General features: G+C 44.7%; 1 protein-coding gene across 1 annotated transcript in view; it reads left to right on the top strand.

Annotated features, from left to right (window-relative positions):
• ADGRD2 (adhesion G protein-coupled receptor D2) overlaps positions 1-26,245 on the top strand; it is a 720,317-nt gene that overhangs the window by 79,653 nt on the left and 614,419 nt on the right. Inside the window, exon 2 of the mRNA XM_082264234.1 lies at positions 24,842-24,908. Within this exon, the coding sequence (XP_082120360.1) occupies positions 24,843-24,908 (66 nt within the window). The 5' untranslated portion in view covers position 24,842. The remainder of the gene's footprint in view (positions 1-24,841; positions 24,909-26,245) is intronic.

Here is a 26,245-nt window from a genome sequence, read left to right as displayed (position 1 = left end):
ACAAATAGAGCTTTCTTTTGGTGGTATTTGATCACCTGTGCGATTTTAAATTTTGGGGAAAAAAAGACCGACAATTTTGAAAAAAAAAAAAGCAATATTTTTTACATTCTGATATACAACATTCCCCCCAAAAAATGTATAAATCAAAATTTTTTAACATTTTAGGCCAATTTTGTTTTCTGCCACATATTTTTGGTAAAAAAAAAAATCACAATAAGCATATTTTGATTGGTTTGCGCAAAAGTTATTGCGTTTACCAACTATGGAAAGATTTGTCATTTTTATTGTTTATTTTTTTTACTAGTAATGGCGGCGATCTACGATTTTTTTTGCGGGACTGTGACATTGCGGTGGACAGTTTGGACCCCTAACTGACATTTTTGACACTTTTGGGGGGACCAATGACATTACTACAGTAATCAGTGCTATAAATATGCACTGTTACTGTAATAATGACACTGGCAGGGAAGGGGTTAACACTGTTGGTGATCAAGGGGTTAAATGTATGCCTCATGCTTACTGACGTGTGTGGGGGGAGGGGATTGTGTGACACAGACATAGATCCGTTTTTTTATTAATATCGCAAAAAATGAAAAGCGCAGAGGTGATTAAATACCACCAAAAGAAAGCTCTATTTGTGGGGAAAAAAGGACGTAAATTTGGTTTGGGTACAGCATTGCATGACCGCGCAATTGTCAGTTGAAGTCGTGCAGTGCCAAGTTGAAAAAAGTGGCTTTGGTCATTAAGCAGGAAAATCCTCCGGTCTTAAAGTGGTTAAGGACAATACAAAATAGGCATACATCTCCAGTGATCACTCATTGTTGTCCTATCTTATACTATAACTCTTAGCTTGGTCATACATTTAACATGTTATGCAGAACTTGTCTAGTCAGCTATCTTGTTCAACTGACTGCCATCATAAAAGCACACACAGTTTTTTTATTAGTGGGTGGAGCTGTCTCCCTTCACACGCTCAGTGGGCTGGAATGGAAAACTAAAGATTTTTAAATAATTATAATAATAATGGCTGCTTTTTGAAATGTAAAGGGTGTTGGCCTCAGTCAGCTATTTTCTTTCTTTATTTCCAATTAATCCTAGAGTTACAAAGCAAAAACTAACCATTTCAACTAGGATTTCATGTCTGCAAATATATTTAAAAACATCCTTAAGGGGGTTAAAAAGGTTGGAATGTTTGCATCTCTCCCTCCCTTTCCACACAAACACACGAAGGGAGGGGGAGGAATCTGGAGACATACACAAGCAGGCTCTCTCTGCTATAAATTATTTCTTAATTAAACATACAAAAACCTCTGTCTTTCTCATATACAGTACCAGTTTACAGAACTGTCACCTTAATTCGATTAATTATCTCTCCTAATATTAAACTCTCATTGACCCTCAAACATAAGTAGCAAAACTTATGTTACAAATCAGCCATACTTACATACACGTATTACATACAGTGAGCATCGAAAATTTGGGCACCAAGGTAAAAATTTGTATTAATGTGCATAAAGAAGCCAAGGAAAATGGAAAAATCTCATGGCAAAACCTTCAGTTTATGTCTTGATGTAATCCCCTGTGGATTTTGAGGTGTGTTTAGGATCATTATCCATTTGTAGAAGCCATCCTCTCTTTAACTTCAGCTTTTTCACAGATAGCATCAAGTTACCATCCAAAATTTGCTGACATTTTATTGAATTCATCTTTCCTTCTACTCGTGAGATGTTCCTTGTGCCACTGGCTGCAACTTGTCTATATGTTCATTTGCAAAGTTAAAATGCTGATTTTTGTGGTGAGGACGTAGAAGAGGTTTTCTTCTGATGACTCTTCCATGAAGACCATATTTGTACAAGTATCTGTTTATAGTGGAATAGTGTACCACAACTCCAGTGTCTACCAGATCTTTCTGGAGGGATCGTGCAGTCAAACGTGGGTTTTGAATTGTTTTTCTCACAATCCTGCGAGCTGTTCTGTCTGATATTTTTCTTGGTCTTCCAGATCTTGCTTTAACTTCCAGTTCCTGATGACTGCCATTTCTTAATTACATTCCAAACAGAGGATATTGACATCTGAAAACGCTTTGCTATCTTCTTATAGCCTTCTCCAGCTTTGTGAGCGTTAACTATTTTCAGTTTCAGTTTTCTAGACAACTGCTTAGAAGATCCCATGGTGCTGATTGTTGGGGCAAGGTCAGATGAGTCTGGGCATTAAAAACCTTTGAGATTGACATCACCTGGTCTTCCACGACAATGATTGAGAACAATCCATGACACTGGCAGGTCTCAGCCTTTCAAAGAGGGCAGTGCATGCTATAAATTCTGCAGGGTGCCCAAACTTTTGCAGACGCCAATTTTTTGTTTTCTGTGATTTTGAAAGTGTCAATGATGGAAATGAAATCTAACTTTTGTTGACATATTATAAGAATGTCTAATCTGTAATTTGATGCATTTTGGAAATTTTTCCATCTTTCCTTGGCTTCTTTATGCGCATTAATACAACTTTTTACCTGGGGTGCCCAAACTTTCGATCCCCACTGTATATATACAATACACATGTTACCTTTCTGTCTAAATTCAGATAACATTGTCACATTTACAAACAACATTTTCTTATCAGGGACAATAGGGCGATAGGGACTATCAAAGGACTACCAAATTAGTAATAGCCCGTAGGTCTCGGACAAAGCTATATAATCCATCTGATTTGGCAACAGGGTGGATGGGAGGATTAGAAGGAGACATAACTGGTTTTAAATTCCCTTCCTTTTAAAGTCATTAATAATTAATGTGATGCCCTCAATTTTTTCTTGTACCAATAAATTTTGTTTATAATATACTGGACTCGCCCCTGGTTTTATTCTAGCCTTATAAAATATACAGTTATTACAGCTCTCTTTAACCACTTTACCACTAGAGCATTTTGCTGTCTTACGTCTGGGCCACTTTTTGCGATTCGGCGCTGTGCGACTTTAACTGACAATTGCGCGGTCGTGCGACGCCGCACCCAAACGAAATTGACGTCCTTTTTTTCCCACAAACAGAGCTTTCTTTTGGTGGTATTTGATCACCTGTGCGATTTTTACTTTTTGCGCTATAAACAAAAAAAGAGCGTTTATTTTGAAAAAATAACAATATTTTTAAAAAATTTTTTATATGAAATTCCCCCCAAAAAAGATGTAAAAACCAATTTTTTTTAAAATTTTTGGCCAATTTGTTTTCTGCTACCCATGTTTGGTAAAAAAAAAAAATCGCAATAAGCGTATTTTGATTGGTTTGCGCAAAAGTTATTCCGTTTACTAACAAAGGGAAAGATTTATGTCATTTTTGGTGTTTTTTTTTTTTTAACGAGTAATGGCGGCGATCTGCGATTTTTTTTTTTTGCGGGACTGCGACATTGCGGCGGACAGATCGGACCCTTGACTGATATTTTTGACACTTTTGGGGGTACCAGTGACATTACTGCAGTAATCAGTGCTATAAATATGCACTGTTACTGTAAAAATGACACTGGCAGGGAAGGGGTTAATTTTATTGGAGAGGGAGGGGTTAATGTATGCCTGGTGCTTACTGACGTGTGGGGGGGAGGTGACTGTGTGAGACAGGGACAGATCGGATATCCAGCTATGCTGAACACTCCGATCTGTCACTCCCTGTCACTGAGGAGATCCACCCGCTTGTGTTTACACAGGCGGGCGGATCTCCACACTAGATCCCCGACGATCAGGGCAGTCGCCGCTGCTCCTCCCCTGGCCCGACTCCCGCCGCCTACAGGGGAGGAGTCTGGCGACGTAGGTCTACGTCGTCAGACGGGATCGTGCCACTTTGCCGCAGTACTATTCCAGTACTCAGTGGTAAAGTGGTTAAAAATATAATACAAACTGAAAGAGCAGATAGTAATGTGTACCACATACTCTAGCAACATAATCTTTACATGTATCCACTGGATTCAGGGGGAGGCGTACTTTGCTTCTAAACCATCTTAATACAAAATATATCAACAGTGGAAAGTCCCACAGCTCACCTTCTGAGGGGATTTCCTTAATACAAATCTTATACTTCTACAGCGATAGAGAGAAAAAAGCAAAGAAGGAAGGAACCTTGATGCCTTTTTTTTTATACTCCTTCCCAATAGGAGTATACTGCAGTCATTTGATTAATGTCTAGCCAAAGACATTCCTTTTGTCTACCCAAAGACAATTTTATACCTATGCCTTAACCAAAAGACATTACCTATGTATGTCTACCCAAAGACATTACTTATGCCTAACAAAGGCATTTTACCAAAAACATTTTTATAATCTGACTTTAACAGCGCCAATGGCAAGAAGAAGAATCATCAAAAAGAGACAAAATTCTACTTACCACAGATGAGTGTCCTATCCCGGACGAGCCGTAGCTGTCCCCCCTCTACTCTGGCGGGTTTTGGGGTAGACGTGGGCCCCTCCCTGGGATGGTTGGACCCCCCGGTTCCCCTTCTTCCCAATTGCATCTCCCCTCCCCCCCAGCTCCGTGGTCTCTGTGGCCTGTGATCCCCATCTGCTCACCCACCACCCCCACCCCCCCTGGGGCGGACATACCTTTCTTAGGTGAATTGGGGTGTGGCACTGGCGATGGGGGTGGGGGGGAGCGCACAAAACGATCGCTTGGTGGGGGTGACTGTCTGGGCCCCCTCCCTGTTTAGACCATTTTTTCCGGCCATGGGAGGCGTGAGGGGCCACTTTCTTGTAGCCTGGTTTACTACAGATCAGCCACCATTTTTGTGTAGCCTCTGCGGCTATTTTCCTACAGTTTCCAATTGAAAATAGCGGTGGCCATGTTTTTGAAGCTCAGATGGGCGGTGATTCGGTTGTGAGAAGTCTTCGGCCTCTAGTGCTACTAGCCAGACATGCCTTTTACTGATCTGTGCAGAAGCTTACTGTGAGCTGTCTGGTGGTGGTGAGTGCCTGGATCTCCCTCTCCCTCTTGCTGCTATACAGCGGTAGTGCTGTGCTGGGCCTTGTGGTGTGGACAGCACGGTGGGATGTCCATTACAGTGTGTTTTTACAGTTTTGGTGCAGATTCCCTCTCCATTCATGGAGTCACTGAAACACGTTTCACCACCTGATCCACTCTCAGAGGATGCCGGGCCCTCCGTGGCCCCACAATTGGCTGCACTGACGGCGGTCCTGGGGTCCTTGGTGTCCAAAGTGGCTTTGGCCCTGGGCAAACAGGCTACCAAAAGCATCCCCCACCTTCACCTGCTTTCTCTGTATCTTCAGATCCAGGGTCTGAATCGGCTGCCGCGGATGCAACTTACCTTTTGGGGTCTGCGTCCACGCACCCCGCGTGCTCAGATAGTGAGGATGATTCCTCTGTTCCTCTAGCCGCACATGAAAAGGTGCTAGTGGATGCACTGATTCTATTGGTGCGGGAAACCTTACATTTGGAAGATGTGACTAATGCAGTATCAGAGGCGCGGGTCACCTTTCGCACCCACAAGTCCTCCAAAGCGGCAAGGGTGTTTCACTTTCCAGTCTCCTTTGACGACATTGTCTCAAAACAGTGGTTGTCCCCAAAACGCACTTTTGCAATCCCTAAGTGTATTGCAATGCGCTACGCTTATGAGGAGTCCCTCCTTAAAAAATGGACAGTACCTCCTGTTGTGGACTCTCCAGGTTCCAGGTTGAATAAAATCACTGTAATTCTGGTAGAAGAGTCTTTGGTATTCTCTGATCCGGCTGATAGGAGGGCGGCACTTAGGCCGGTGTATACCATCACTCTGGTGTCACAAGCTATGACTGAATGGGCAAAAGTTTTACGCCGGGACCTGGAGGAGAAACAGCTCCCTCTTGAGTTTGTGGAGCTGGCAGATCAATTGGTCAAAGGGCTACAGTTCCTCTGTGACGCCTCTTGCTTTCTAGACTGTCTGTCTCTGCGGTGGTCCTGCGGCGCATTATCTGGCTGAAGTGCTGGTCTGAGGACTAGGCTTCTAAGAAGGCCTTGTCCTATCTTCCATTAGTGGGAGATCGCCTGGTTGGAACTTTCTGGATAATATCAAAAGCTTCACAGGTGGAAAGAGTACTCTTCTTTCTGAGGCTTCCAAGGGTAAGGAGTCTCATTGCAGACCCTCCTTTTCTACTCACACGCAGCCTTGTTGTTCCTCAGGATCTCAGGACAAGGGATCAAAACCCTTCAGGGCCTCCAATAGGGGTTCCAAGAAGCCTTGATCAGGCAAACTAAGAGTGGGGTCTGCCAGGCCTGCGGACGAAAACTCCTCTGCATGAAGGGGTGCCCTCACCCGTATCAGGGGTGGGGGGACGTATTTGCTGTTTTCCTGACCTGTGGACTTTCTTAATTCAGAACAAGTGGGTCCACAAAGTTGTTAGACTCGGCTAGAAGATCGAGTTTCAATCATATCCCCCGGCAAGTTTCTTTCCTTTCAAGCTGCACTTATCCCCAGATCGCTTACAGGATCTCTATGGGGCAGTGCAAGACTTGTTGTCTCAAGGAGTGATTGTCCCAGTTCCAATGCGCAGGATCGAGGCAAAAGGGATTCCAGTCATTCTAGTGGCTCCAGACTGGCCTCGCTGGTCTTGGTACGCCAATCTGGTATGGCTGGTTGCCGATATTCCTTGGAGACTCTCTCTCAGGGAAAATCTGCTGTCTCAAGGACCGATCTTCCACCCTTCTTTACAGTCACCGGCTTTGACGGCCTGGCTGTTGAAAGCCAGGTGCTGAAGGATAGAGGGTTGACTGACTCTGATTCCTATGCTTTTAAAAGCTAGAAAATCTACTTCCAGGAAGATTTACAATCGTACTTGGAAGACGTACATTGCGTGGTGTGAGTCTCTTGGGGTTCACCCTTGCTCCTTTTTGGTAACTCGGATCTTGGCTTTCCTCCAGCGAGGGGTCAAGCAATGTTTGGCCTTGAGTACCATCAAGGGCCAGGTCTTGGCCTTGGCAATTTTTTTTCAAGGTCCGTTGGCCTCACACTCCTTGGTGCGTACATTTCTCCAGGGAGTAAGCCACTTGGCTCCCCCCCGTTGCAGTCTACATTGCTGTGGTAGGACCTCAATTTGGTGTTGACAGTACTTAAGAAACCTCCCTCTGAAAATGTTCGGGAGTTTCCCCTGCTTATATTGTCCCAGAAAGTGTTTTTTTTTGGTGGCTATTACTGTGGCGCGCAGGGTGTCTGATCTGGCGGCTCTGTCTTGCAGTTCACCATATCTAGTTGTTAACAGGGATAAGGTGGTTCTTCGACCACGTCCATCGTTCCTTCCAAAGGTTCATCTGAATGAAGACAGTGCAGTGGCGGAGCTAGACTTTTAAAACAGGGGTGGCAAAGGGGTGGCTAGGTATTATTTTGGGGGGTCAATATACAAAGTGTAATTTAGTGTCAGATTCGTCCACCGCAATGTCGCAGTCCCTCTAATGATCGCTGCCATTACTAGTAAAGACAGGATACAGGTGGTGGTGATCAGAGGATACAGACAGGATACAGGTGGTGGTGATCAGAGGATACAGACAGGATACAGGTGGCGATCAGAGGATACAGACAGGATACAGGTTTGCCCCCAATGATTATTGCAGAGTGAGACAGCCTTGCCCCCAATGATTATTGCAGAGTGAGACAGCCTTGCCCCCAATGATTATTGCAGTGAGACAGCCTTGCCCCCAATGATTATTGCAGTGAGACAGCAATGCCCCCAATGATTATTGCAGTGAGACAGCCTTGCCCCCAATGATTATTGCAGAGTGAGACAGCCTTGCCCCCAATGATTATTGCAGAGTGAGACAGCCTTGCCCCCAATGATTATTGCAGTGAGACAGCCTTGCCCCCAATGATTATTGCAGTGAGACAGCAATGCCCCCAATGATTATTGCAGAGTGAGACAGCCTTGCCCCCAATGATTATTGCAGTGAGACAGCAATGCCCCCAATGATTATTGCAGAGTGCGACAGCAATGCCCCCAATGATTATTGCAGAGTGCGACAGCAATGCCCCCAATGATTATTGCAGAGTGCGACAGCAATGCCCCCAATGATTATTGCAGAGTGAGACAGCAATGCCCCCAATGATTATTGCAGAGTGAGACAGCCTTGCCCCCAATGATTATTGCAGAGTGAGACAGTAATGCCCCCAATGATTATTGCAGAGTGAGACAGCAATGCCCCCAATGATTATTGCAGTGAGACAGCAATGCCCCCAATGATTATTGCAGAGTGAGACAGCCTTGCCCCCAATGATTATTGCAGTGAGACAGCAATGCCCCCAATGATTATTGCAGTGAGACAGCAATGCCCCCAATGATTATTGCAGTGAGACAATAATGCCCCTAATGATTATTGCAGCGAGACAGCAATGCCCCCAATGATTATTGCAGAGTGAGACAGCCTTGCCCCCAATGATTATTGCAGTGAGACAGCAATGCCCCCAATGATTATTGCAGTGAGACAGCAATGCCCCCAATGATTATTGCAGAGTGAGACAGCCTTGCCCCCAATGATTATTGCAGTGAGACAGCAATGCCCCCAATGATTATTGCAGAGTGAGACAGCAATGCCCCCAATAATTATTGCAGAGTGAGACAGTAATGCCCCCAATGATTATTGCAGAGTGAGACAGCCTTGCCCCCAATGATTATTGCAGTGAGACAGCAATGCCCCCAATGATTATTGCAGAGTGAGACAGACTTGCCCCCAATGATTATTGCAGTGAGACAGCAATGCCCCCAATGATTATTGCAGTGAGACAGCAATGCCCCCAATGATTATTGCAGTGAGACAGTAATGCCCCCAATGATTATTGCAGAGTGAGACAGCCTTGCCCCCAATGATTATTGCAGTGAGACAGCAATGCCCCCAATGATTATTGCAGAGTGAGACAGACTTGCCCCCAATGATTATTGCAGTGAGACAGCAATGCCCCCAATGATTATTGCAGTGAGACAGCAATGCCCCCAGTGATTATTGCAGTGAGACAGTAATGCCCCCAATGATTATTGCAGTGAGACAGCAATGCCCCCAATGATTATTGCAGAGTGAGACAGCCTTGCCCCCAATGATTATTGCAGTGAGACAGCAATGCCCCCAATGATTATTGCAGTGAGACAGCAATGCCCCCAATGATTATTGCAGAGTGAGACAGCAATGCCCCCAATTATTATTGCAGAGTGAGACAGCCTTGCCCCCAATGATTATTGCAGTGAGACAGCAATGCCCCCAATGATTATTGTAGTGAGACAGCAATGCCCCCAATGATTATTGCAGAGTGAGACAGCCTTGCCCCCAATGATTATTGCAGTGAGACAGCAATGCCCCCAATGATTATTGCAGAGTGAGACAGCAATGCCCCCAATGATTATTGCAGAGTGAGACAGCAATGCCCCCAATGATTATTGCAGAGTGAGACAGCAATGCCCCCAATGATTATTGCAGAGTGAGACAGCAATGCCCCCAATTATTATTGCAGAGTGAGACAGCCTTGCCCCCAATGATTATTGCAGAGTGAGACAGCCTTGCCCCCAATGATTATTGCAGTGAGACAGCAATGCCCCCAATGATTATTGCAGTGAGACAGCAATGCCCCCAATGATTATTGCAGAGTGAGACAGCAATGCCCCCAATTATTATTGCAGAGTGAGACAGCCTTGCCCCCAATGATTATTGCAGTGAGACAGCAATGCCCCCAATGATTATTGCAGAGTGAGACAGCAATGCCCCCAATGATTATTGCAGAGTGAGACAGTAATGCCCCCAATGATTATTGCAGAGTGAGACAGCCTTGCCCCCAATGATTATTGCAGTGAGACAGCAATGCCCCCAATGATTATTGCAGAGTGAGACAGACTTGCCCCCAATGATTATTGCAGTGAGACAGCAATGCCCCCAATGATTATTGCAGTGAGACAGCAATGCCCCCAATGATTATTGCAGTGAGACAGTAATGCCCCCAATGATTATTGCAGAGTGAGACAGCCTTGCCCCCAATGATTATTGCAGTGAGACAGCAATGCCCCCAATGATTATTGCAGAGTGAGACAGACTTGCCCCCAATGATTATTGCAGTGAGACAGCAATGCCCCCAATGATTATTGCAGTGAGACAGTAATGCCCCCAATGATTATTGCAGTGAGACAGCAATGCCCCCAATGATTATTGCAGAGTGAGACAGCCTTGCCCCCAATGATTATTGCAGTGAGACAGCAATGCCCCCAATGATTATTGCAGTGAGACAGCAATGCCCCCAATGATTATTGCAGAGTGAGACAGCAATGCCCCCAATTATTATTGCAGAGTGAGACAGCCTTGCCCCCAATGATTATTGCAGTGAGACAGCAATGCCCCCAATGATTATTGTAGTGAGACAGCAATGCCCCCAATGATTATTGCAGAGTGAGACAGCCTTGCCCCCAATGATTATTGCAGTGAGACAGCAATGCCCCCAATGATTATTGCAGAGTGAGACAGCAATGCCCCCAATGATTATTGCAGAGTGAGACAGCAATGCCCCCAATGATTATTGCAGTGAGACAGCAATGCCCCCAATGATTATTGCAGAGTGAGACAGCCTTGCCCCCAATGATTATTGCAGTGAGACAGCAATGCCCCCAATGATTATTGCAGTGAGACAGCAATGCCCCCAATGATTATTGCAGTGAGACAATAATGCCCCTAATGATTATTGCAGCGAGACAGCAATGCCCCCAATGATTATTGCAGAGTGAGACAGCCTTGCCCCCAATGATTATTGCAGTGAGACAGCAATGCCCCCAATGATTATTGCAGTGAGACAGCAATGCCCCCAATGATTATTGCAGAGTGAGACAGCAATGCCCCCAATTATTATTGCAGAGTGAGTTAGCCTTGCCCCCAATGATTATTGCAGTGAGACAGCAATGCCCCCAATGATTATTGCAGAGTGAGACAGCAATGCCCCCAATAATTATTGCAGAGTGAGACAGTAATGCCCCCAATGATTATTGCAGAGTGAGACAGCCTTGCCCCCAATGATTATTGCAGTGAGACAGCAATGCCCCCAATGATTATTGCAGAGTGAGACAGACTTGCCCCCAATGATTATTGCAGTGAGACAGCAATGCCCCCAATGATTATTGCAGTGAGACAGCAATGCCCCCAATGATTATTGCAGTGAGACAGTAATGCCCCCAATGATTATTGCAGAGTGAGACAGCCTTGCCCCCAATGATTATTGCAGTGAGACAGCAATGCCCCCAATGATTATTGCAGAGTGAGACAGACTTGCCCCCAATGATTATTGCAGTGAGACAGCAATGCCCCCAATGATTATTGCAGTGAGACAGCAATGCCCCCAATGATTATTGCAGTGAGACAGTAATGCCCCCAATGATTATTGCAGTGAGACAGCAATGCCCCCAATGATTATTGCAGAGTGAGACAGCCTTGCCCCCAATGATTATTGCAGTGAGACAGCAATGCCCCCAATGATTATTGCAGTGAGACAGCAATGCCCCCAATGATTATTGCAGAGTGAGACAGCAATGCCCCCAATTATTATTGCAGAGTGAGACAGCCTTGCCCCCAATGATTATTGCAGTGAGACAGCAATGCCCCCAATGATTATTGTAGTGAGACAGCAATGCCCCCAATGATTATTGCAGAGTGAGACAGCCTTGCCCCCAATGATTATTGCAGTGAGACAGCAATGCCCCCAATGATTATTGCAGAGTGAGACAGCAATGCCCCCAATGATTATTGCAGAGTGAGACAGCAATGCCCCCAATGATTATTGCAGAGTGAGACAGCAATGCCCCCAATTATTATTGCAGAGTGAGACAGCCTTGCCCCCAATGATTATTGCAGAGTGAGACAGCCTTGCCCCCAATGATTATTGCAGTGAGACAGCAATGCCCCCAATGATTATTGCAGTGAGACAGCAATGCCCCCAATGATTATTGCAGAGTGAGACAGCAATGCCCCCAATTATTATTGCAGAGTGAGACAGCCTTGCCCCCAATGATTATTGCAGTGAGACAGCAATGCCCCCAATGATTATTGCAGAGTGAGACAGCAATGCCCCCAATGATTATTGCAGAGTGAGACAGTAATGCCCCCAATGATTATTGCAGAGTGAGACAGCCTTGCCCCCAATGATTATTGCAGTGAGACAGCAATGCCCCCAATGATTATTGCAGAGTGAGACAGACTTGCCCCCAATGATTATTGCAGTGAGACAGCAATGCCCCCAATGATTATTGCAGTGAGACAGCAATGCCCCCAATGATTATTGCAGTGAGACAGTAATGCCCCCAATGATTATTGCAGAGTGAGACAGCCTTGCCCCCAATGATTATTGCAGTGAGACAGCAATGCCCCCAATGATTATTGCAGAGTGAGACAGACTTGCCCCCAATGATTATTGCAGTGAGACAGCAATGCCCCCAATGATTATTGCAGTGAGACAGTAATGCCCCCAATGATTATTGCAGTGAGACAGCAATGCCCCCAATGATTATTGCAGAGTGAGACAGCCTTGCCCCAATGATTATTGCAGTGAGACAGCAATGCCCCCAATGATTATTGCAGTGAGACAGCAATGCCCCCAATGATTATTGCAGAGTGAGACAGCAATGCCCCCAATTATTATTGCAGAGTGAGACAGCCTTGCCCCCAATGATTATTGCAGTGAGACAGCAATGCCCCCAATGATTATTGTAGTGAGACAGCAATGCCCCCAATGATTATTGCAGAGTGAGACAGCCTTGCCCCCAATGATTATTGCAGTGAGACAGCAATGCCCCCAATGATTATTGCAGAGTGAGACAGCAATGCCCCCAATGATTATTGCAGAGTGAGACAGCAATGCCCCCAATGATTATTGCAGAGTGAGACAGCAATGCCCCCAATGATTATTGCAGAGTGAGACAGCAATGCCCCCAATTATTATTGCAGAGTGAGACAGCCTTGCCCCCAATGATTATTGCAGAGTGAGACAGCCTTGCCCCCAATGATTATTGCAGTGAGACAGCAATGCCCCCAATGATTATTGCAGTGAGACAGCAATGCCCCCAATGATTATTGCAGTGAGACAGCAATGCCCCCAATGATTATTGCAGAGTGAGACAGCCTTGCCCCCAATGATTATTGCAGTGAGACAGCAATGCCCCCAATGATTATTGCAGAGTGAGACAGCAATGCCCCCAATGATTATTGCAGTGAGACAGCAATGCCCCCAATGATTATTGCAGAGTGAGACAGCAATGCCCCCAATGATTATTGCAGTGAGACAGCAATGCCCCCAATGATTATTGCAGTGAGACAGCAATGCCCCCAATGATTATTGTAGTGAGACAGCAATGCCCCCAATGATTATTGCAGAGTGAGACAGCAATGCCCCCAATGATTATTGCAGAGTGAGACAGCAATGCCCCCAATGATTATTGCAGAGTGAGACAGCAATGCCCCCAATGATTATTGCAGTGAGACAGCAATGCCCCCAATTATTATTGCAGTGAGACAGTAATGCCCCCAATGATTATTGCAGAGTGCCACAGCCACAGCATTTGCCCGCAATCATTGCAGAGTGCCAGCGTCCCCCCCCCCCCCCCGTGAGACCAGCTTACTTACCTCACGGACGGACGGTCATCACAGCAGCTTCTCATCGGTCCGCGGCTCCCTGCATCTTCTCAGCCCTCCCGCCGGCGCCTCCTCGACCAATGGCACGGCGTTTGCCATTCGGCCAATCAGGAAGCGGGAGGACCCGCTCCCTGATTGGCCGGAGGAGGATCCATGTGACAATAGCGAATTTTCATTCGCTATTGTCACAGAATGGGCGGGCTCGGCCTCGGGACGCACAGCTCTGCTGCTCCCTGACCCTGGCCGCCAGCTCCCATCCCACCACTGCCTGTGATTCCTCCGCTGCCAGCCACGCACCTGTCCAGGATCGGGGTGGCAACAGGGGTGTCAGGGACTTTTTCTGGGGTGTCAATTGCCACCCCAGCTAACCCTCTGGCTCCGCCACTGAGACAGTGTGTTGCCTTCCCTGTGTCCTAAGCCTAAGCATCCCTAAGGAAGATGTCTTGCATTCCCTGGATGTGGTTCAGGCAATCAAGGGGTACCTGGCAGCTGCGGAATTGTTTTGAAAATCAGACTCACTGTTTGTCCTCACAGATGGACCTCGCAAGGGGCTGGCTGCTTCTTCATTTCCAGATGGATCAGGCAGACTGTGGTTCAGGCTTATTCTATTAAGGGTCAGGTTCCTCCTTTCCCTGTCAGGGCGCCCTCTACTCAGCCACTTAGTGCCTCCTGGGCCTTCCGTCATCAGACATCAGTGGTGCAAGTTTGCAAAGTGCCCACTTGGTCGTCTGTGCACAAATTCACAAAGATTTATAAAGTGGATGTGTTGGCGGATGCTTCTTTTGCCCGCAAAGTGTTGCAGGCTGCTGTTTAGAGGATTTGTCCTCTTTGAGGGTGTTTTTTTTCAGTTGAGCTCCAGTTGTTCTCAGTTGAGTTCCATGTTACCTGGCTGGCTATGTTTAGCCTTTGGGAAGTTTTTTTTCTGCTGTTCCCATCACTCATGTTTGACACTGCTCATGATCATGAAGATGAAGAGCTGTGTCCGTCAATGAACGAAAGAGAAAAAGGGATTTTTTGACTTACCGTAAAATTCATTTCTCTGATCTTCATTGATGGACACAGCACCTGCCCCTCTTTGGAGTATTTTTTTCTTCTGACACTGCTTGTTACAAAACGGAATACCTATAGCAGGAAGTGGGAGTATACCCCCAGGGACTGCCCCATAGGCAGGCTCAAGCTTTTCTCTGCCTAGTGTCCTACTCCTGTAGGGGGGCAGCTTAACCCTACAGTCATAAGTATGAAGAGCTGTGTCCGTCAATGAACATCAGAGAAATGGATTTTACGGTAAGTCAAAAATCTCATTTTTGTTTGCTTATATTTTGATAATGAGTCAGCAGAGCTTCACCTCATTCTCTAAAATTCTCTTGCAAGGTGCAACTTCCTTTGCAAAGTGAACATCATATTCGCCTTTAGTAAATCAACCCAATAGCTTTGAACTGTATGCTGTACACCTAAATCAGAGTGATTTTGGTCTCAATTTTACATGCTAAATGAATCTGAATAAAAGACATTTTCTGGATCTCATATTAATGTGCATACTGGTTGCATACATTCCTTCCAATCCTTTTTAAAACAGTGGGAATAAATAGCTAAACTATACAAAACGCCAATCAAAGGCTGTGGCTACTTAATATACCCTTCAGCCTGTTCAAAAGGATACACAAAGCTGTATTTTAAAATTTTGTGAGCAAAGCACAAATTTTAAAGCCAAAGTTTACTTTAAAAAAAATAATAAAAAATCAGGACAAGGAATATTTCTTACCTTTAATGTGAAGTGCCCCTTATGCTGCTGTCTCTTAGTTTAGCTGAAATCGTCTTCCTCCAAAACCCCCTACCCTATTTGCTGTAATCTTCCATTGCTGCAGGGGTTAATAGAACTAAGGGAGCTCTGACAGGCACTCATCAAGTGTGTCCAACTATGCCCTGCCCACCCTTTCCACTGAGTTCCTCCATTCAATCAATACTAGCTGTACTACAAGATTGGGGAAATAATTAGGAAATATTACATACTTCAACAAAATGTTTGCTAAAAATAAATAAATACAAAAAATGGCCAAATTAATCTTTAGGAGATCCAGAACTCTATTGAACATTGACGCAGCAATCAAAGTTCAATATAATAAGTTAAATAATTTAAAGGGAATATATACAGTATATATTACTGTACTGTATTTTCCTTGTTGTCACTGTCATGATATTTCTACCTTTGCCCACTAGGGGGTAAAACACAACTAATAATATTATATATCCAGGATTTGTTTTTTTTCTTTCTTTCTCTCTTGTACTTATATAGCGTCTCAATTTACGAAGCGCTTTATATATATATATATATATATATATATATATATATATATATATATATATATATATATATATATATATATTTTTTTTTTTTATATTGCACATTTACATCATAAAGTATTATTGATAAATTGTTGTGATAACCCTCTGTAGATAGCAGATTATAGATGGGGTATGTATCATCAACTGTTGCCCATTTTTCACCCTTTATGTAATTTGGACTTTTAATTATTTTATTCAGCTCATTTGTCATTAGTATTGTACAGTATGTACACATATTGTATGTATACTCTATATATACATTTTAGAAAGCTTTTATATGTTAATACAATATATGAAGACAATGCGGTCAAGAGGAATTTGATCAATTGAGGATTAAGAAATTAGTAAGAAGCTTTTATATATACTTTTACTCCCCCTACTCTTTTTTTTTTTATACATTCTTTATTTATGATACAGACATGAAAACAATATAAATAAGATAGCAATTCTAAAAATTAGAATTATAAAAAAAAAATCATAGATATAGTTTAGAGCAGGAGATAACAGGGTGGTTTGCTGGATATTTCCAAATAACGTTGATGATGTAGCTTGGGGCAGACATGTGGGTGGCCATCTATGGTGTAAGAAAATGTGAAGTAGATTCCCCTGTTCTTGTCCACATCTGCAGCATAGAGAAATGGCTGAGAAGCACAGTTGGGGTGCGATACATATAGCTAGTCAGGTTGAAAAAGTCCATCTGTCTCAACCAATAAACAAAAAAACAGTAATGAAAACCAAACCATACATCCCATATACACAGTCCTATAACCACAGTTGATCCAGGGGAAGGCGAAAAAAACCCCAGCAAAGCATGATCCAATTTGCTACAGCAGGGGAAACAATTCCTTCCTGATCCCCCGAGAGGCAATCGGATATTCCCTGGAAAACCAAGGGGAAACTATTTTCTAACCTGATTCCTGGTATCAAAAGGGAAATGGTCCGGTGCCATCTGTAAAACACATCCATCCCAAAATGAACAGAAAAAGAGAAAAATTGGCCCAAGGGACTTTAACTTCTTCCCGCCCGCGCTATAGCAGTGCGGGCTCTATTTTCCGGGAGGCCGTCTTTAAACGGCCTCCCAGTTACAGGCTCCCTGCGCGCTCCCGCGAGCGCGCATCGGGGAAAATCTGTGTCGGCCGTGTCCCTTGGACACAGCCAATCACAGATCGTGGTGAATGGCCAATCACAGCAGCCATTTACAACATGATCGGAACATCCAATTCGAGATGATCTCAAATGTAAACATATGAGATCATCTCTCATTGCCAGCTCTCATTCCTCACACAGAGACTCCGTGTGAGGAAGAGCAGAGCCGATCAGAGGTTAGGGGACACAGAAAAATGTAATCTGGGCACTGATCACCAGTGCCCTAATTACACAAGAGGTAAATAAAATACAATAAGTGCCCGCCATCAGTGCCCCCCATCAGCACCCACAATCAGTGCCCATAGTGCTGCCAGTCAGTGCCCATCAGTGCCTGCTCATCTAGGCACTGATGGGCACTGACTAGCAGCACTATGGGCACTGAGTGTGGGCACTGATGGTGCCGCCCATCAGTGCTCATCAGTGCCGCCCATCAGTGCTCATCAGTGCCACCAGTCAGTGTCCATCAGTGCCACCCATCAGTGTCCATCAGTGCCGCCCATCAGTGTCCATCAGTGCCGCCCAGCAGTGCCACCTCTCAGTGCCAAGCAGTGCCACCTATCAGTGCTCATCAGTGCGGCATATTAGTACCTCCTCATCAGTGCCCATAAGTGCCACCTCATCAGTGCCCATCAGTGCAGCCTATCAGTGCCCATCAGTGCCGCCTCATCAGCGCACATCAGGGAAGGAAAAAAATTTATTTATTTTCAAAATTTACTCACAGAAAATAAGAAACTTTTTTTTTCAAAATTTTCTCTTTTTTCTTTTTTTTTTGTAAGAAATAAAAAACCCAGAGATGATTAAATACCCCCAAAAGAAAGCTCTATCTGTGTGAAAAAAATGATAAAAATGTCATATGGGTACAGTGTAGCATGACCGCGCAATTGTCATTCAAAGCGTGAGAGCGCTGAAAGCTGAAAATTGGCCTGGGCAGGAAGGGGGTGAAAGTGCCCTGTAGGCAAGTGGTTAAATGAGGTGAATACATGTGGCTGAGAAATAACAGAGAATATAATTGAATAGAAAAAGTAACCTTTATTACAAAGAATGGAGTAGGTATAAAAATAGATACCATCATGCGCCTTGAAGCTCATGAAATGGCAAACTAATTTGGAGGTCTTACAATACATAAATGCAGGGCCGGTACAAGGCAGGGGCGGGAGGGACTCTTGCCCTGGGCGCTGTGTTGTTTTGTGGAGGAGGGGGCGCTGGGAGCTTGTCAGTGCTCCGTTCTCCATCGGCATGTGAGGAGTAATCATACTGCCGTCTTAGGCATCTGGAGAGCGGAGCACAGGGCGGAAGATGCACCAGCTGCTGGAGAGAAGATTTTACTCTCTCCTCCCTCCAACAGCGGTGTCACAAGGTGAGAGACAGGCAGAGCACAGGCACTCGCAGGAGTGTGGGGCTGAGTTGTAAGGTCCTGTGGAAGCTGACAGTGGAGCAGTGGCAGAGATTCCTGCAAAAAATAGTGTCCGTGAGTAACAGGGAGCTTGCCAAGGTCTGCCCAGGAAGGGGACCACTCCAGGGAGGTCAGTGGACAGAAGCCAGCACACGCAGTGGGTCAGAAAGGGGGTGCCAAGATAGACCCTGAAGAAAAGCTTAAAGTACTGTTCATCATTTAAAACCTTCCCTCAGTGGCAAAGTGAAGCCGCAGCCTTGCCACCCACACACCACAGATAGATGTCTTCAAGTTGTGCATAGTTGCTAGTTGGAGTATCCCACTTATCCCTTCTCCCATCCTGATGTAGCACCCTCCTAAGTAGGTGCTAGGTAAAATATATTTGTGACCCTGTTCTGCTTATCAGGAGGGTCTGATCTGTCAGTTAGCCTGTCACATGTTTCCAGGTGTGTCCTGTTGAGTCTGGGGAGTCTCCCCACTGTATCCAATGAGGGACCTTGTTGGGCAGTGGAGGAAACCTAGCCAGTAGCACACCAGGGTTTATGCCTGTCTCAGTGGGTGGGCATTGCTGCAATGCATCTTGGGATTGGGAATAAATCTGAGAGGAGCATGTGACAGGGTGTCTTTGGGCGGGAAGCCAAGTCCCAGGAGGAGGACGGCGGCTGTCTCTCCTCCTGTTGCTGAGGACGGTGGTCCAGGCAGTCGGCCTAGGGACCAGGGGTTGAGCTGTGCTGCAGAGGATCCGGTGTGTGCTGACCAAGTGGAGCGGCTGGGCAGGATTCTTCTGGAAGAACAGTATCGGGAGTACTCAAGAATCTGCCCTGGGGTCTTCCTAAGAGAGGGGACCGCTCCAGGGAGGTCAAAGAGCCAGCTACTCAGTGTGTTATAGTAAAGGGGGTGCCAAGTTGTGAAGCCCTGAAGATTAGGGGTTAAAGGGGGCGCCAGGAAGGGCCCTGAAGTTGCTCAGCAGTGAAGCCTGCTATTAAAGTCAGCTACCTCCAGGAAAGGAGTGCCTTAGGAAGCTAATAGGACTCTTTCACAGTCAAAGGTGAAATACAGTAAGCGGCCTAGCCGTGGCTAGCTCAAACAGCCTTAATCAGCATTTAACCAGCGTTGATCAGCATTTATCAGATCGTTCCTGCTTATTGTGCATAGTTTAGTTCTGTTGGAGTTTCCCACTCATCCCTTCTCCTATCCAAGTTCCTAATAAAATCTAAAAACCAAAGAAACTGGACTGAGGTAAAATCACTTGGAAACATGTCTAAATGTTCTACTGTTGCTAATGGTAACCCAGGGGAACTTGTCTTCAGCAGCTCACTTGGGAGTAGTGCTACACCAGTTACAAATAAAATACAAAAAAAAAAAACAAATCCCCTGGACTATAACAAGGGGCATGTATGGTTCCTGCGCTGTCTGGAGTGCTAAAGGTTTCCTTAACCACTTAAGCCCCGGAGGATTTGGCTGCTAAACGACCAGGGGGTATTTTGCGATTCGGCACTGCGTGACTTTAACGGACAATTGCGCGGTCGTGCGACGCTGTACCTAAACAAATTTGGCGTCCTTTTTTTCCCACAAACAGAGCTTTCTTTTGGCGGTATTTGATCACCTGTGCGATTTTTTTTGCAAAATAGCAATATTTTTCCCTTTTTTTAATATGAAATTCCCCCCAAAAAAAATGTAAAAATCAAAATTTTTTAACATTTTCGGCCAATTTGTTTTATGCTACCTATGTTTGGTAAAAAAAAAAATCGCAAAAAGCGTATTTTGATTGGTTTGCGCAAAAGTTATTGCGTTTACTGACTAAGGGAAAGATTTTTGTAATTTTTGTTGTTTTTTTTTTTAACGCGTAATGGCGGCAATCTGCGATTTTTTTTGCGGTACTGCGACATTGGGGCGGACAGATCGGACCCTTGACTGACATTTTTGACACTTTTGGGGTTACCAGTGACATTTCTACAGTAATCAGTGCTATATATATGCACTGTTACTGTAAAAATACACTGGTAGTGAAGGGGTTAACTTTATTTGAGAGGGAGGGGCTGTGTGTGTCCCTAGGGGCGTGATTCTTACTGTGATTGGCTGTGGCTTCAGCTGTATGCAGAGTGATCAACGGATCTACATAGTAGATCCATATGATCAGCTCTCATACAGAGGGGAGAATGACAGGCAGCTTGTTTACACAAGCTGCCTGACTTTCTCCCTCTCCCCCGCCGATCGCAGAGTGGCCGGCGGACATCGGGTCCGCCGGTCACACGCGCGGGGGGGTCCGTGACCACGCGGGAGCGGGAGCGCGCCTCCGGTGGCGCGCGCTCGCTCCCTAGACCCTCACAAGCTAGTGACGTAGCCCTACGTCACTTTGCCTGTGAGGGGCTGACCGCCGACGTAGATCGGCAGTCGGCAAGTGGTTAATGCTGCACCACTGTTACTGATACTAAAACAGTTAAAATTATATAAAGTGGGGGTAGTGATGCGCTTTAAGGTGAGAAATAAATAAATATAAATATAAAGGGCTTGTAATAAACGTGAAAGGAAAAATATTCTGTATAAAAAGGTGTATGGTGTCTCCTATCTAGTGTGTGTTTTTTTATAAATATTCCTGTTGTCAAAGTGCTATGTGCTTCAAGTTTCCATCCCAATAAATTAAAGAACAATACTTCATCACAGTAAAAAATATATGTGATCTCTTATGTGACACACAATTATCTAAGTGCTCATAAAAAGTGCTGAGTGCTTGCTAGATTCCACCTTATCAACAAAGCAATATATAAATAAACGTGATAAAAACTGTACTGTATTCGATCAATATAAATGTGCAACAATACGATATTTAAAAAAGTCTATGTAGAAAAAGTCCAAACAATCTTCAAAATTATAGATCAATCCTTCTCTTAATGTAGGTGATGTAAACATAGATATAGTGACTTTTCTCCTCCACTTTTTGCCACTTCTAGGTGTGCTAAACTCTCACCTCTATTTCAAGGGTTATGTGCCTGTGGTATATCTCCGGGGTAATGATCGTTCCTCTTTCCCCTTATTCTTAATTGGTATCCGATCTTTCTCCAGATATCCAGCTCGGGTTCCTGGTATATGAGGCTCCCTTGTAGTTTCTTCCAATAGTTACCTTGGGGTACGATCTCCTCACACTATCCTCCTTTCTTTCAATCTCATTTATAAAATAGGGCTATCATGGTGCAGTATTATGTACTTTTATTAGGCACAAATAGGTAATGCACTTACAGTTAGCCTTCTTGTATCCAGCATGTACAGAAGAACACACGAACGCTGTGGGAACCGAGTTCCGTCCGATACGTCACTTCCGGGTTTCGGGTACCTCCTACGCGTTGCGTCACAGGGTCAAGTGACAATCCCCTGGACTGTTCATTGAATGAGCCGAGGACTTCAAGCTAATAGTTCAATTGCCTGTTGCTATAGGTTGTTGCTATGGGTAACCCAGGGGAATCTGATTTATGCAGCTCCCATGGGGGGCAGTGCTACAAAAACAATCTTTTTATCAATACACTACTCATCATTTCGAGGTGCCGTTAAAGTCCCTAAACGGGAGTTAAAGTTCTCTCCTTTTTCTCCTAAGGGCTCCTGGCATTTTTGTTCCTGCCTCTAAACACCCCTGCATGTTAGTCTATGTGTCCATGCACACACAGGCTTTTAGAGGTAGGAAAAAAAAAACCCCACTGCTCGTGCGTCCAAGAGCAGCAGAGTTTTGGCCGAAAAATTGCTTGACGCTTCTAATGTGTGTAAACGAGTCTACATGCACGTTAACGCTAGGCGCGTTTAGCTCTTAAGAGCTAATTTATTTTAATGGGCAGAATAAATTATTATAAATTAATTAATGCCCAAGCACTTGACGCCTGTAAACATGCCTAAATGCGGTACATGCTTTTACAAGCATCAGGCGTTTTTCCTGCCAAGGAAGAAAGGCTTCTAGGAGAGTTGGCAAAACGTTCCAGTGAGCATGAGTCCCTATAGTTACCATATTATTTAACCGCTTTTGGACCGCCCGCCACAGAAATACTGTGGCAGGCTGGCCCTCTTGCGCGAACCGCCGTAGGTATACATCGGTCGCGTGCCTGCAGCTAGGGGGGCGAGCGCTCTGCCGGTGGCACCCTCCCACCCCCATTCGGCAGCAGGGACTCTGATGCACGGGTCATGCGGCTCCGATTGCCGCTGGCCACCTGCGATCGCTCCCCGCTGAGAGAGAAGGACGGCCAGCTATTGTAAACACAGCTGACCGTTCTTCTCTCTGGAATGATCACAGAGCGCCTGTGATCCTTCTATATAGGAACACATGTCTCTATGATCATTTCACAAGCCACGCCCCCATACAGTTAGAATCACTCCCCTAGGTACACATTTAACCCTTTGATTGCCCACTGTGTTAACCCCTTCCCTGCCAGTGTCATTATTACAGTAACAGTGCATATTTTTTAGCACCGGTTACTGTAGTAAAGTCACTGGTCCCCCCAAAAGTGTCAAATGTCAGTTAGGGGTCCGATCTGTCCGCCGCAATGTCGCAGTCCCGCTAAAAATCGCAGATCGCCGCCATTACTAGTAAAAAAAAAAATAAACAATAAAAATTACATAAAAATTACATAAATCTTTCCCGTAGTTAGTAAACGCAATAACTTTTGCACAAACCAATCAAAATACGCTTATTGCGATTTTTTTATTACGAAAAATATGTAGCCGAAAATAAAATTGGCCTAAAATGTTAAAAAATTTTGATTTTTATATTTTTTTCTTTTGAGAATTTCATATAAAAGAATGTAAAAAATACCACCAAAAGAAAGCTCTATTTGTGGGCAAAAAAAGATGTCAATTTTATTTGGGTACAGCGTCGCACGACCACGCAATTGTCCGCTAAAATAACACAGTGCTTAATTGCAAAATAGGGCTTGGTCATTGAGCAGCCAAATCCTCCGGGGCTTACGTGGATAAGAGAGGAGCCTGGGAGATGACAGCAGAGGAGGGACTTTTTTCTCATTTTCAGGTGCAGGCAGATAATCCTTGCCGCTGTACACTGTCTATGCCAGTGGATTGATTCCTATGTAGATCCGGACTGCTCCTCCCCCTCATGTGCCAGCTCTGAAGGAAGCCTGGGAGACTGAAGAGGCAGAGACTGAAGAGGCAGAGACTGAAGAGGCAGAGACTGAAGAGGCAGAGACTGATGAGGCAGAGACTGATGGGGGGGTGGAGGTACACCCGCAAGCACCCCCCTGCACTCACACTGACACAGGCTACTCTATAATTAACCACTCCAGCCACGGAAGGTTTTACCCCCTTAATGACCAGGCCATTTTTTGCAATTCGGCACTGCGTCATTTTAACTGAAAATTGCGCAGTCGTCCGACGCTGTACCCAAATACAAATGATGTACTTTTCCCCCCACAAATAGAGCTTTCTTTTGGTGGTATTTCATCACCTCTGCAGTTTATAGATTTTTGCGCTACAAACAAAAAAAGAGCGACAGTTTTGAAAATAAACGCCACATCTTTTACTTTCTGCTATAAAACATTCCCAATAAAAAATTTAATTTTTTTATCAGTTTAGGCCAATTTGTATTCTGCTACATATTTTTGGTAAAAAAAAAAAATCCAAAAAAGCGTATTTTAATTGGTTTGCGCAAAAGATTATAGCGTTTACAAACTACGGGATAGATTTTTGGACTTTATTTTTTATTTTTTTGTATTAGTAATGGCGGCGATCAGCAATTTATAGCGGGGCTGCGACATTGTGGCGGACAGATCGGACCCCTAACTGACATTTTATGACACTTTTTGGGGACCAGTGACATTAATACAGTAATCAGTGCAAAATAATATGCATTTTTACTGTATAAATTACACTGGCAGAGAAGGGGTTAATACGGGGGGTGATCAAAGGGGTTAAATGTATGCCTAAAGTGCTTACTCACTGTGTGTGTGTGTCTGTGGGGGGGGGGGGGTTCTGTGACAGGCACAGAGAGATCGGGGTTTCAGCTTAGCTGAAACTCCTGATCTCTCCCTGCTTGTCTGACAGGAGATCCACCTACTTTGTTTACATAAACAAAGCAGGCAGATACATGATGCACATTCTAAGTAGAGATGCCTAATTTTAGAACTTCCCTGTCAATAACCAGAGTAAATTCTGTAGCTGCCTAATACATATCTTAATAACCGACAGGGCTAGGGGCGGGGTGGAGTGCGCGGTCGAGGGGGGGGGCCCCGTCAGGTAGGCTGTATGGGGCCCCATGATTTCTAACAGCCGCCCTGCTCTCTGTTAACAAGACTGACTTTCAAAATACAACTTTGATTTCTTTTTTTTTTTTGCAGAAATGTATAATCTTTTCTTGTTTTCTCTTTTTCAGGATGGGATCGCAATGTATATTTAAAACAAATCCTCACATTTCCAAGATCCTGCTCATTGTCTTTCTGGTAAGCTAGCATTGCCCATTTTCACTGAGATCCGAAAAAAAAGATGCTTTTATTTGTTGTTTTTCAAAGTATCTTTTATTTTTTTACTAAGAGCCCATTCACATTAGCGCGACTTGTCAGGCGACTTGTCAGCCTGACAAGTCGCGGTATGTCGCGGTCCATTGAGTAGTACAGGACCCGTTCTAATAGGAGCGACACAAGTCGCTCCGACTTAGAAAAAGGGTCCTGTACTACTTCGGGGCGACCTCGGAGCGACTTGCATAGACTACCATTATGTGACGTCTCTGCAAGTCGCGGTGCATGCAACTTCACAGGTCGCCCCCCAAAGTCGTGTCGCGCTAGTCTGAATGGGCTCTAAACCCAGGACCCTGCATTCACTATATCTGGTCTCCCACAGTACACAGAACATAGAAATGCAATTGTTTAGTAAATATAAACTGCTAAAAACCTTCTATCACCAGCAGCATATAGCAGTATTGTGACTGTATATCAGTATCTGGCTGAGCACTGGTTAAAGCCTGTAGGAGGAGTTTTCGTTCTCCTCTGACTGTCCTATGAGGCTGCAGTACCCCTGACCTTCTGTCTAGACAGTGATGGTTGTACCTGTGCTGATCACATGCAACCCCCCCCCCCAAAAAAAAAAAAAAACTACAACAGCATGTGCAGAGTGCCTCCAAAGCTCTGTTCTATCAGCAGATGGATTAGGGACAGTAAAAGAAGGGGAGGATAAGAGAAGACAGGATCAAGCAGCTTTTTTTACACAGTGCAGAGGATTAACCCCTTAGGTTCTAGAGTGAGTTTAACAAGCATGCTTTACTGCATATACAGACTGATTATACTGTTGTGGGTTTAGCAACACTTTAACCACTTTAGCCCCGGAGGATTTGGCTGCTCAAAGACCAGGCCCTATTTTGCGATTCGGCGCTGCGTGACTTTAACGGACAATTGCGCGGTCGTGCAACGATGTACCCAAATTAAATTGACGTCCTTTTTTCCCCACAAACAGAGCTTTCTTTTGGTGGCATTTGATCACCTGTGCGATTTTTATTTTTTGCGCTATAAACATAAAAAGCGCTTGATTGGTTCGGGCAAACGTTATTGCGTTTACTAACTACAGGAAAGATGTATGTCATTTTTATTGTTTTTTTTTTTTTTTAACTAGTAATGGTGGCAATCTGTGATTTTTTTTTTTGCGGGACTGCGACATTGCAGCGGACAGATCGGACCCCTGACTGACATTTTTGACACTTTTGGGAGTACCAGTGACATTACTACAGTAATCAGTGCTAAAAATATGCACTGTTACTGTAAAAATTACACTGGCAGGGAAGGGGTTA

The sequence above is a fragment of the Pelophylax lessonae genome (assembly GCF_965119305.1).
Source record: "Pelophylax lessonae genome assembly, chromosome: 7".
In the NCBI taxonomy this organism is placed as follows: domain Eukaryota; kingdom Metazoa; phylum Chordata; class Amphibia; order Anura; family Ranidae; genus Pelophylax; species Pelophylax lessonae.
Note: the sequence above shows the minus strand (reverse complement) of the source record. Positions and strands in the feature narration are given on the sequence as shown.